The following is a 13,265-nucleotide window of genomic DNA, read 5'->3' as shown; positions in this document are numbered from 1 at the left end:
ACTATGAAATGATTTTATTAATTGTTACATTCCATGCACACACAATATTCCTTGGCCACATTGAGAACACTGAGAGGATGTGTCCTCTGAGGTGGTCATCACAGTGTGGACTGCCCAGTTGGGCACAACCAGTGAGTTCATCATGGACAGTCTTCAGTTGGTTTTGAATGGTACTATAATACTCTTTTTCTTTTTTCTTTTGTTTCAGAGGCAGGGCCTCTGTCATCTCTAAGAGCCTTTTTTAAATAAAAATTCTTTCTTTAAATAACATTGAAACGGGGCTGGGCGTGGCGGTGCACGCCTTTAATCCCAGCACTCAGGAGGCAGAGGCAGTGAGTCTCCATGAGTTCAAGACCAGCCTGGTCTATACGGTGCACGCCTTTAATCCCAGCACTCAGGAGGCAGAGGCAGTGAGTCTCCATGAGTTCAAGACCAGCTTGGTCTATATAGTGAGTTCCAGGCCAGCTGGGGCTGCAGGGAGACCCTGTCTCAAAAAATAAAAATAAATAAATAAATAGTAAAAATTATTTTAAAAAACAACTTTGAAACAGCTTCATGGAGATATATCTCACTTAAACTGCAGTTCATGGGCCACTGCTCTAGCTCTGTGGTCAGGTGCATGCTCAGCATGTGTGAGGCTTTAAGTTCAGTCCCCAGCAATAAAAATATAAATGTACAGTTCAAAGATTTTTTTTGAGTACTTTCCAAATTCTGTGACCATCATCACAGTCAATTTTAGAACATTTTCAGAAGGTCACAAGAAAACCTTTACCTGCTCTTTTGGTTACTTTCTATACACTAAATTCTCAAGCAATCAATATTATACCTTCAAAGTGTACAGGTTTCTCAATTCTGTACTTTCACATTAATGAGGCCATGCAAAGTGTGTTCTTCTGTGACTGACTTCTTTCACTAGCATGCATTCAGTCATCATCCAGCATTTTGTTCCTTTTCATAGAGAAATAGTATTACACTGTTTGGATGTGTGGGTGTAACACAGTTTAGTTAGCCGTTCCTTCACTGATGGTCACTTGGGTTGTTTCAGCTTTGGGCTGCTGTGAGTAACTCTGCTATAAACACTGGTGTGCAAGCTTCCTTGTGGACATGTTTTCATTTTTCCATTTCCGTACCTAAGAGTAGAATTGTTGGGTCACGGGCCTCTCTGCCTAACAGTAAAGGAGCTGCTGGATGGTTTTTCATAGCAGTTGTGCCATTTCCTGTCCCCGCTGGTGGCATGTGAGCTTCCTCTTATTCTGCATCCACCACTTTGTGCTATTGTCTTCCTTTTTGATTTTAGCTATCTTAGTAAGTGTGAAACTCTTGTTTCTTGCCATACTAGATTTTTGGACAAGCCAACACTACGCTGAAGCGATGGCTGTTGGACTTTGCCTCCAAGAGAAAAGAAGCCGAGCTTCGCAGTGGTATCATTCGAAACAACAGCCTGTGGGACAAACTCATCTTCCACAAGATACAGGTAACAAGTAGACTCGAAGCTGGGATTTTCAATATAAAGTCTAGCACCACCTGCACATGCCTACACTTCATACCTGTAATCCAAGATACTTAGGATTAGGCAGAACAATTGCAAGTTCAAGGCTAGCCTGGGCAATTTAGTAAAACCCTGTACCAAAATAAATGCAAATAGAGGAGTGGGATGTAGCTCAGGAGTAGAACTCAAGCCCAGCATGTCCACAGCCCTGAGATCAATCTCCATCACACACACACACACACACACACACACACACACACACCCCACATGTGCACATGCAGGATATGGGGGGTAAAGCTGAGACTAACGTGTTTTTATTCTTTCTGGTACATGTCTGAAAATTGGGGATAAAGCTGATAAGAAGGAGTAAACCTCGTTTTCCATCCACTTATGAGCAGTATTGCAGCCATTCTAGGTGGAAAGACTAGGATAGGTTAGTCTAATTCTTCATTTTGTTTAGCTTCTCTAGAACAAGCATGCTACTCTTGAGGAAATGTTTTACACATGAGCGATAAGAATGTTTAACAACATTGTCTCTCCTCAAATGCCAAAGCAGTGGTGGCTGCCTCAAGTCCACTGTGTTGTTCCAGATCTCTGGAACACCCACACCTGTAGCAGTGGTGTTGGCTTGTTTCTAAACCTTTTGGGAATAAGTGGGATGGTTCTGGGTGGAAACAGCCTCCTGTCCTATGTTCCTGTTGTAAACACCATGAGCTCTCTGCCCCATGAGTCCTACCACGCTACCTGCAGGAAAACTGGTAAACTGGGATACAGTGTCTTAAGCAAGTATCTGACAGAGGAGCCCACTGACTTCCACATGTATAACCGTCACTTCTCTCTGTACCTTGCAAGTCGAGCCTGGGCGGGAAAGTCCGACTGATGATCACCGGAGCAGCGCCAGTTTCTGCCACCGTTCTGACATTTCTGAGAACAGCACTTGGCTGTCAGGTGAGGTCTAGTCACACCCCTAGATTATCCCAGGCTTTGTGTTGCTATGTGTCAACTTTTTTAATTGACAGATTTGTATATATTTTCATCGTACAATGTAATTTATGAATATATTGAGTGATTTATGAATATACTGAATGATGGCTAAATTACTGTGTTACCTCACATACTTAATCACTTTTGTGTGTGGTGAGAACACCTAGAATCAACTCATCAGTTTTCAAGTAGATGACTGTACTTTGTGTTTTACTGTACTCACCATGTGGTCTCCTGTGTTAACTTGCCATGCTCTACTGTGGAGCATTTGAACTTACTCCTCAGTGAAATTTTGTCTTCATTGGCACAGTCTTCCCAGTCCTTCCTGCCCCTCATTTGTGTACATCTTATTTTTGTTTGTAAGGTAGGTTATTATTACCAAATTGCCTGGGGGAAATAAGTCTATATATGTTTTGCCTTGGGCAGGTATATGTGTTTATATCTACCATTTGAGTCATTTTTTTTCTAGGGTAAAGCATGAGCCACACCACAAGAATCAGACCTGCAGGCATGGGATGGGTCATCAATGATAAGCCTACCCATACACCATGCTGAGGACCTGTACAAAAGGGTACAGGGGCCATGGTGACTGTTAGGACATGTGTGAGGCATACCCTGAATTAAAGAGGGTATTTACTACTAAAGGCATAGTGATTTATCTAGTGGGGTTCTTCCTTACCTGTCTGCAGGGACTTGAATAGAAAGGCAATGTGGACTACAGCTGCTCTTTTCATGGGGGTGAAGGTGTTTGGGTACATATTTTACTGTTGAGCAAACTTACTAAACTGTAAGTTTAAAAATTATTTCATAGGGAGCAATTACTGAAGTTAGCAAAATGTAATTTAGTGTGCTCTTCCTGCAAGGACATGACTGCCCACATTAACACTGTCTCATCTCTTGATGGCCCAGTTCTATGAAGGCTATGGACAGACTGAGTGCACTGCTGGTTGCTGCCTGAGCTTGCCTGGAGACTGGACGGCAGGTATGGTTGATGGGAGAGCCATTTCCAGAGTCTTCTCATTGGAATTGCATTATTGGTATGATCAGAACTGGGTTAATCGTTGATTGGTTCATTAACTACCTTATACAAGTAATGCATGATATGGTTCAAGTAGCTAGACCTTGGGGCAAATAGTCATGTGAACTGAGTAGAAAATCTTCCCTGTGGCCCAATGTGATGGAGGTTGTAATACGTCCTAGTAGCTGCATTGGGACAAGATGCCTTTGCAACAGAGTCAGGCTATCTAACCCGACAGTGTACCAGTGACTGAGCAGGGTCTCATCATTTGCTGGTGATTTTAAGCCATAAATTCATACTATGTGCTGTGCTAATTATTGGAATTGCCAGTAGAAATGAACACACGCCCTTTGTTTCAAAGAAAAAGGGGAAAACAAATACCAAAAGTTGTTGAGCCCCTACAATGGCTAAGGCTCTACAGTGAATGTTTATGGTGGACACTGTGTGTCACCCTAGTAACATCCCTGTGAGGTAAGTTACTAATATTAAACATGCAGCATGTAGACAGTGGAGAACTTGCCCAGCATTGTGCTGTGGACTTGGGCTTCTAACATGAAGAAGCCTGCAAAGCTTTAGGCTTCCCTCCATAGCCCATTTGTAGTATATTCTACATGGCAATAAATAAGCTTCCCTGGCTTGTTTGGTACATTATAAATCTTAGCCCCATTTAGTAATGTAGACCCACCCCAGCATCTAGCACTATCTCATAATGTAATTCTGTGGGAATCAATGCTGGCACTCAATGAATCTTCTTCGTACTGTTTGTTTAATTGTTACTATCAGGTTCCTTAACAGCCAAAGAATCTGGAATATGTTATATATTAAGATTATTAAAACATAGGGCGTATAACCTGTGACACTTAAAATGTGTCTAATATTTGTTGCCAAAGAATCTGAAATATATTACATGTTATTAAACATATTAAAACAGGATGTATTACCTGTGACACTTAAAATGTGTCTTATATTTGTTATTTTTGTTTTTGGAAAAGACATCCTGTCCCTTTGTTAAGAGAGTTAGATTGACTGTGGAAATCTAACTTAATAGATTTGTGTAAAAACATGTTCATTCAAAAATAATGGCTATATTGATCAGAACCAGGGGATGCATCAGAGAATAATCAGCAGAGCTGCCTGTCCTTTCTCAGAGAGAATGGGGACATTAAGAAGTTTGAAACTAGTATTGTCAGCATAAGAGAGGTAGAGGCAGGAAGATAATAAATTGAAGGTCATCCTCAGCTGTATAATGAGTTTGAGGCCAGCTTGGGGTACATGAGTCTGCCTTTAAAAAAAAAAAAAAGTTTAGGTGTGTGTGGGTGGAGTCAGTCAGAGCAGATCATAGAATTCAGGTAACAGTTTTATTTAGAAAGCATGCCTTCAAGTGTCTGTACAAACTCTTAAATTCAGTGACTTACATATTTAAACATTGAAAGCTTATTCAGAACCTCAAGCTTGAGAAAGGTCCTAAATAGACGTTTGAATATTTTTACCTCTCTTCTAGAAAGAAACCCTCTTGAATTATTCTACCAGGGACATAAAGGCTATAATTGCAGACATTTGTTTATGGCAGCTATTACTATGAAGAAGTTGTTGGTTATAAATATACTTTGGCCCAAGGACATTATAGTATGCTTAGAAGTGATGATCTTCGGGGCTGGAGAGATGGCTCAGTGGTTAAGAGCACTGACTGCTCTTGTAGAGGACCCAGGTTCAAGTCCCAGCACCCACATGGTGGCTATGAACCGTCCTTAACTCCAGTTCCAGGGAAATCGGAGGCCCCATTCTGACTTCCCCGGCATTGCATGACATGGGTGCACTCACACACATGCAGGCAATGCACTCATACACATAAAAATAAAAATAATAAATAAATATATTTTTTAAATGATTGTTTTCTTACTCTAGAGAGAGGGGCAGGCAGATCTCTGTGAGTTCAAGGCCAGCCTGGTCTACATAGCGAGTTCCAGGCCAGCTGGGGCTTCAGAGAGACCCTGTCTCAAAAAGACAAAAACAAAACAAAAAAACAGAAAGAAATAATCTTTTTCTTACTTAATATGCAGGCCATGTTGGTGCCCCCATGCCTTGCAATTATATAAAACTTGTTGATGTGGAAGAAATGAATTACATGGCTGCCAAGGGCGAGGGCGAGGTGAGTGAAACCCTGTCAGTCTCTGACCAACACTGCATCTCCTATACTACTGCCCATTGTGAGAGTGGTGGCAGTTCCAGACACCACTTAATACAGCTTTTGAGCTTGATTCTATTGGAGATCTTAGGGTCAAGTAGGCTTTGATTGAAAGGTACAGTTAGAGATTTGAGCCCAAGAACACAATGCAAAAGCTCCAGTGGGACACATCCCTAGTCTGCTAATGGCCCCAGGTACCTATTAGCAAACTGCTTGTACTGGATGAAAAGCCTAATTACACAAGAGATTTTATCCCCTCTGGAGGTTTGCTGCAGCTTTAAGTGGAGCCTAGGGTAGGCATTATTAGCCTTATAGTGTGACTGTTGCTGAGGTCAATAGGAAAGGAAGTGGGGACATTGGCGATGCCTCCAAGATCCTGAAGGGATGCTGGTAATTCTCTCTGGAGCTAGAACTGAAGGGCTGCTAGAAGGTTGTGTGACACACAGACATACACATGTACACACACACACCTTCCCCCAGTTTTCTTGGGAGAATCCCCAGTAAATGCTGTTTGTTAACATACCATCTTTTCTTAGGTGTGTGTTAAAGGGCCAAATGTGTTTAAAGGCTACTTGAAAGACCCAGCAAAAACAGCAGAAGCACTGGATAAAGATGGCTGGTTACACACAGGGGACATTGGAAAATGGCTGCCAGTAAGTTGTCACCTCTCTTGTTCATAAACAATTTTGTCTCACTGAAGGAAGGAGACTCCTGCTACACAGCCTGTGGCTTTTGACCCCACCCTTCTTGTTTAGTGGTATAATGTAGGTCTTCTATTTCCTGCAGGAGACAGGCTATACTCAGCATGCCTGATTAGAAAGCTTCTCAACTTTAACTGTAGGAAAATGTTTTGTTATGCTGCCTAAAATAAGTTTGATTGCTACTTCCTATCTGATATCCAAAGACTGTGGCTTTTTATAAAGCAAAGTTGTATCTTGATTTAGGTGCTAGCTAGCATTCCCACAGTTCATAAGTGTTGGGGCTGACCCTTCCCAAAGTCCCTGCACACTTCCTTTCCCCAAAGCAGTGATAACGGAAATAGAAATTCTGCCTTTATGTAATAAGCATTTCTGGAGCACTTTTCTGCAGAGTGCTGTGGAAGGTTAGTTAAGTCTGTATCCTTGCTGACAAGGACCCTCATTTGGCAAGCAGGATATGTGTGTCCCTAATTCAGACAGGAGACTGAATGTAGCAGGATGACAAGTCTGATGCTAAATGGGGAAGCCGAGAGAGCATGGGCTCTGGGAATCTTTGTGCACAGCTAAATGGCCTTAGGCAGTTTCAAATACCTTGTGCTGTTATGACTGATGCTGCATGGAAATCAACCAGAGACCATAGCCGATTCCTCTCTGATACACAGAATGGCACCTTGAAGATTATTGACAGGAAAAAGCACATATTTAAACTAGCCCAAGGAGAATACATAGCACCAGAAAAGATTGAAAATGTCTATCTGCGAAGTGAAGCTGTGGCTCAGGTGTTTGTCCATGGAGAAAGCTTGCAGGTATGTGCTTCCTAGTGGGAACTATGCTGTTCCCACTGTGAGTGCCTTGAACCGCAGTGACTTTAAAGGTGACTGACAACCATGTGTGGTGTGGTGACACACACCGGTAATCCTAGCATTTGGGAAGTTGATGATGAGGATCATGAATTAAAGGCCAGCCTGGGTTGCCTGGAGACACCCTGCCTTAAATTAAAACAAGACATGTATGGTGGCACATGGCTTTAATCCGAGCACTTCGGGGGCAGAGGCAGATGGATCTCTGTGAGATCAAGGCCCAGCCTGGTCTATATATCGAGTTCCAGGCCAGCTGGGGCCTGGAAGAAAGACCCTGCCTCAAAAAACAATATATATATATATATACAATAATAAGGTGATTGACAGTTTGAGGTGAGTGTGAATGTACACTGACCCTCATGTCTGACAGGCTAGAATATCATTGATTCACTATTGGGTTTTGCTGTGTTGGCATTTACTACCCCCCAAAGTTGGTTTTTCTTTAGATTCTAGATTTTAATTTTAACTAGAGAAGTCTGGTGTACCAACAGTAATTGTACAAAGATACTTGGGGTTTGATAATATGTTTCTAATTTAATTATGAAGGAAATAGTAGCACTTAAGGAATATAAGGAAATTTTACATTTTAAACATATTGAGCCTAGCTTATTTATGATATTCATTCTAAATCATTCTAAAGAAAATTGTGTTGCAAGACAAGCATATTAAATGTTAAAAACCAAAATTAGTATTGTAATGAAACATAAAATTGCTAAAAGGTTGGACAGGTGATTGAGAGAGAGAGAGAGAGAGAACAAACCAGGTATTCTGGTGCACATTTCTAATCCCAGCACTTGAGAGGTTGAGGAAAAAGGATTGGGAGTTCAAGGCCAGCCTCAGCCACACAGCAAATTCAAGGCCAACCTGGACTATATGAATCTCTATCATTAAAAAAGCCAAAAATGAAAAAGTAAAGAAAGTATGCACAGAAGTAAATAAAAATTAGAATTGTGTTAAATTTTGACTTCCAAGGATTCTTTTAAAACATCAGATGCAAAGTTCCTGATGGCATCTGTATCAGAGCTGGGAGCTCTTCACCTGGGCTTAGATAGCTTCTGGGAAAGGGTGTGGCAACAGTACATTCTCCAGAGACAACCCTTAGCTGCTGCCAGATACTCCCAGGTCTGTGATGCAGAAAAATAACCAATATGTGGGAGCATGTGGGTGCAGACCTGTAGTAACCCACTTGTTTGTGTTGAAGGCATTTCTCATAGCAATTGTAGTACCAGATGCGGAGAACATAATTCCCTGGGCTGAGAAGAGGGGATTTCAAGGATCCTTTGAGGAGCTGTGCAGAAACAAGGTGAGGCTCAGAAGTGCCCCGGCTGTCTTCTGTTGCTCGTCTTTGCCCTCGGCATACCTGTAGGTATTCTAGAATCCACACAGAGAAACTGATTTTTCTTACGTTATTAGGATGTCCAGAAAGCTATCCTGGAAGACATGGTGAGACTTGGGAAGGATGCTGGTCTGAAGCCATTTGAACAGGTATGACTTTGATCCAAGTACAAACCCTGTAGAACAAAGTCTGACTGGAAGACCTTTTACAAGATTATAGAAGATGAAGAGTGACCTAAAGAATAAAGGGACACTAGGAATAGTTTGATAGGGAAGGGTTTTTTTTTGTTGTTGTTCTTTAAAGATTTATTTTTATTTTTAATTGTGTGTGTGTGTGTGTGTGTGTGTGTGTGTGTGTGTGTGTGTTCGTACATTAGTGTACAGATGCCCAAGGAGGGCATAGGTGTCTGATCCTCTGGAGCTGGAGTTACAGACAATTGTGAACTGCCTAACCTGGATGCTGGGAATTGAACCTGGGTCCTCTGTAAGAACAGAAAGTTCTCTTAACTACTGAGCCATCTCTCTAGCCCCAGGGAAGGGTTTTTACCCAAGGTATGACTCTTATTTTCCTTGAAGCCAGCATACAATCCTAAATTCTCTGCTGATTGAATGGAACCTGAGTTCTCTGCTGAGAAAGCAGTGTGGCTGAAATGAGAGGATGAATTTAATGCCTTGAGGGTCTTCATCTCCTTTGAGCACAGCTATCCTGTATATTCAGACTTTTTAGGTTACTTTTGTGTGTCTGTCCTCTTTTCCCCTTTAACAGCCTTGCTTCTTTGCAGGTCAAAGGCATTGCTATACACAATGAATTATTTTCTGTTGATAATGGCCTTCTGACTCCAACAATGAAGGCAAAAAGGCCAGAGCTACGGAACTATTTTAGGTCACAGATAGATGAACTTTATTCCACCATCAAGATTTAATGAGGAAGAAAACTCAGAAGAAATGGCGCACCTCCATAATCCCTCCTTGACCAATGGCCTTCCCATTGGTAACTTTGCCTGCAGCAAGCATAGAGAAGGAAACAGCCATGTTTGACTTGTCCACTGGGGTCTTACCATAGGAACATTAGAGGAAACAGACACTGCCTTACAGTCACCTCGTGTTGCAGGCCATGGACATGGTGATGCACAATTTCCAAAATGAGCCTTAAAAATTGTAAAGGGGAAACTATACAAGTGCTAAGTTATTTAAGACTTCCTCAGTCAATAAGATGGGTGTTAAAACTCCTGTCTCCGTGTTTTTCTAAACAAGGGGTTAGGACCTTGCTCTTTCTGATGTGTATCTGCTACTTGCTGCATGTTCTGGAGCTGTCTGCTGCTCTGAAGAGTACAGTGCACTGGAGGGAAGCTGTCCCTTTAAGAACCAGAACAGCTGTCCAGGCTGGAGAAAGTCACAAGTGGACCAGAGATTTTTATTTTTAAACCCCTGCTACCTCCCCTTCCCCACCTCAACATACAGTATACTCATACAACCCTTCTGATATGTAAGGGTTCCGAATGGTCTCTATTGTTCTTGCTGGGACATAAGGTTTCCAATAAACCAAAGGAAAGATCCTCCTTAGCCCAATGCTGGTGCCCTGTCTCAGAAAAAAATGGCGGCTCACCAGTCAGCACCTTCTTGCTTACACAGCAGGATGCTCTCGGACTCTCTTCCAGATCTGGTTCCCTCTCTTACCCTTCCCAGGGGTTATAGAAGATCCTGCCTTAGATTCTGCAGTGAAGACAGCATTTCAAGAAGAAATGACCCAGGTCAGCCATGCACAACTGTGATGCCTCAGCCACTGTCCACCTGCTGTCCACTGAACCAGCAGCTCCCCGTCTGTAACAGCCAATGGGCTCCGAATGTGTGGTTTCCCTATTAAATGATGTGGTGATTAACTTGCTTTTTAAACTCAGGCAAAGCATGTCTTCAAAAATATTAAGGGAGTTGATATACATGGGTACTTGTTGAAATGGGCAGTAATAAGTAAATGTTCTTTTATCATAAAACTACCTAATTTCTATGAAATGCATTTGACAAGCCAGGATGTAGAAATCTGGGGGGAAAATATCCTGGGATTAATTTCTCAAGGGATTTTTTTAAGTTAATTTGGGAAATTAGAAGCATTTCACTTTATTGAAAGTCTTTGCCACATTTGACTGAATTACGCTGTCGTTTATACATTCAAAGCCACTGTTGTAGGATACATGACAGTACGTGGATTGAAGTACAACAGGGTCTGCACTAAAGAACTGTTGTTGTAATAACACTATTTGGTAGCCTACCTTCATATTGTATTCTTAATTGCACAGGAAGTTAATAATTTGTCACAGCGGGGTTTTGAATGTTTGTTTTCAGTGCTGGCTATTTCTATGTTTTATAAACCAAAACAGAATTTCCAAAAACAATGAAGGAAACCAAAATAAATATTTCTGCATTTCGAGTGAGCATCCCTTTCAATGTTCGGTTTAACATTTAGGACAGCCCATAGTGCACACCTTGAACAAATGGCCCTCAGCCTGCAAACCCTCCTGTTGTTTCCTCTCCTTCCCTGGTCTCCTTTCTCTAGCCTAGTCATTCTGTGACACTTGAGACACTGACCCCGCCTTCCACCAGTTTTCTCTGGCACCTTCCTCACATGCGGTGAAGAAGAAAATCGTGGCATGGACGGTAGGGGCATTTCTGAAAATGGAGCTGCTTTGCTGGACAGTGCCATCAGGAGACCCTGGCTGTGATCACTGGTCTGCAGTGGTGAATTTTCTTCTTCTGTATTTTCGTAATTCTCTTCTGTAAAACTGTTTTAGAAGGCATCTCGTTTACAGCAGCCAGTTTTCTTTTCTTTCCCCTGCCCTGCTCCCTGCATTGCCATTTTAAAGAGTTTCCTTTCCATAGATATTAACTATTAATTTCCTTCAAGCCTGTTGTGTTTAATTCTGCCATTACCACCACTCCAATCCCTTCAAGTTTTTGTGTTTGTCTCTTTTGGGGGGGGGGTGGTTTTGCTCTTTTGGAAGTCTGTGTGTGTGTGTGCGCATGCGTGAAAGTGCCTCTACCTCCAGCACTTTCTTCACTTTTTTTAAATTTAAAAATAGTTATTTTATTTTATTTACTTTTTATTTTTTGTCTTTTTGAGACAGGGTCTCCCTGTAGCCCCAGCTGACCTGTAACTCACTTTGTAGATCAGGCTGGCCTCAAACTCAACAGAGATCTTCCTGCCTCTGTCTCCCAAGTGCTAGGATTAAAGACATGTGCCACCATGCCCGGCAGCATAGCTTTCTTTAGAAAATAACATGATTACATTGACTTTGTACAGGTTGGAGAATTTGGAAAGGAGTGAATGGCAAATGCACATTACAGGAACAATGGCAAATTTAACATTATTGTTAAAGCTCCTTAGTATCTCTTTACTTTTTATTTTGAGTCAAGTTCTCACTAAATCACCCCAGACTGGCTTTGAACTCACTCTGAGGCCCAGTCTGGCCTGAATTCCTCCTGCTTTAGCGTCCTGAGTAGCCGTGATTATAGGCCTATGCCACCACGCCCAGCCTATGCCTTCAGGTTTATGGTTATTGTTTTATGTTTATTTTCTTCCTCTCAGGCTCAAGCTTATGCATCTCTCTGACACAGCTTGCCTTACTTCATTTTCTGTTGCTCTAATATCAGAGACTGGGCAATTTGTAAAAAATGTCATTTGCCTCCTAGTTCTAGAGGCTGGGAAGCCTGAGAACATGTCAGCTACCATCTTAACATATTTAAGTGTATAGTTCAGTGGGGTTAAAACATTTACATTCATGTACCCAGGACCTGATAAGGGCCATCTTACTGGTGGGTACTCTCTGGAGAGTTCCCAAGGTAGTACATTATCAAATGGCAAAAGAGGCCTAGGAGAGATGGCCAAGCTTGCTTTCCTAACAGACCTACCTGTAATAACTAACCGACTCCCTTGATAACCCACTAATTATGAATGGGTTGACCCATTCATGACAACAAAGCCCCTTGACCCAATCACCTCTCCAAATACAATTAACATAGAATGTTGGGGGTTGAATTTCTAATATATTCATGGCTCCTAGTACAGTCTTTCTTATAAAAATCCTGCCTTGCCTTCATCTGATCTGCCTTTTGTCCTCTGACTAGAATGTGAGTTTCTTGAGAGCAGGCATTACCTTTCTTTCCCTCCTTTAGCAAACCCAAGTTTGTAGACTAGTAGATGTTCACTAAATAAGTCTTGAAATTTTGAGCAAAGCTGTTGCACCCAGGCTAGTAAACATGGTTGTCTGATTCCTGATGCTGAGACAGACGTACAGTTATTGTCTAACCACTTCTGAGTGTACGTTGAGCAGAGTTGAGTTTGATTTGTGATGGTGAGACAGACATACAGGCATCACCTTAACCGCTTCTGAGTGTATGCTGAGCAGTGTGGAATCCATTCACATTTGTGTAAGGTCATCACTGTCTTCCATCCACAGAACTTTTCATCTTGCAGAGTAGAAACTTGGCATCTGTTGAACAATAACTCCCCTACCTCCCCTCCCGTCAGCCCCTAGTGACCACCCTTCTACTTTCTATGACTCTGACTGAGTACCACTCATGAGTGGAATCAGATCACATTTGCCCTTTCATGACTGGTTTGTTCCACTTGCATAATGTTACAAAGGTTAATCTATATTGTAGCACATGTCACAGTGTCTTCCCTTTTGAAGGTTGAATGGTA

At 41.9% G+C, this 13,265-nt stretch overlaps 1 protein-coding gene across 4 annotated transcripts in view; it reads left to right on the top strand.

The window, feature by feature from the left end:
* Positions 1-10,994, top strand: part of Acsl1 (acyl-CoA synthetase long chain family member 1) — a 71,479-nt gene extending 60,485 nt beyond the window's left edge. For 2 of the 4 annotated variants that reach the window (XM_008853578.3, XM_029556339.1), the window contains 9 exons: positions 1,340-1,474; positions 2,342-2,437; positions 3,383-3,455; positions 5,552-5,640; positions 6,213-6,329; positions 7,037-7,180; positions 8,436-8,537; positions 8,648-8,719; positions 9,352-10,994. In XM_008853578.3, the coding sequence (XP_008851800.1) occupies positions 1,340-1,474; positions 2,342-2,437; positions 3,383-3,455; positions 5,552-5,640; positions 6,213-6,329; positions 7,037-7,180; positions 8,436-8,537; positions 8,648-8,719; positions 9,352-9,492 (969 nt within the window). In that variant the 3' untranslated portion in view covers positions 9,493-10,994. The remainder of the gene's footprint in view (positions 1-1,339; positions 1,475-2,341; positions 2,438-3,382; positions 3,456-5,551; positions 5,641-6,212; positions 6,330-7,036; positions 7,181-8,435; positions 8,538-8,647; positions 8,720-9,351) is intronic. The other 2 variants (XM_008853575.3, XM_008853577.3) reach the window with 1 other exon arrangement.
* Positions 10,995-13,265: the final 2,271 nt, after the last annotated feature.

Source organism: Nannospalax galili, unplaced genomic scaffold (genome assembly GCF_000622305.1).
Source record: "Nannospalax galili isolate Female #2095 unplaced genomic scaffold, S.galili_v1.0 scaffold46, whole genome shotgun sequence".
Lineage (NCBI taxonomy): Eukaryota > Metazoa > Chordata > Mammalia > Rodentia > Spalacidae > Nannospalax > Nannospalax galili.
This window is presented reverse-complemented; position numbering and strand designations above follow the sequence as displayed.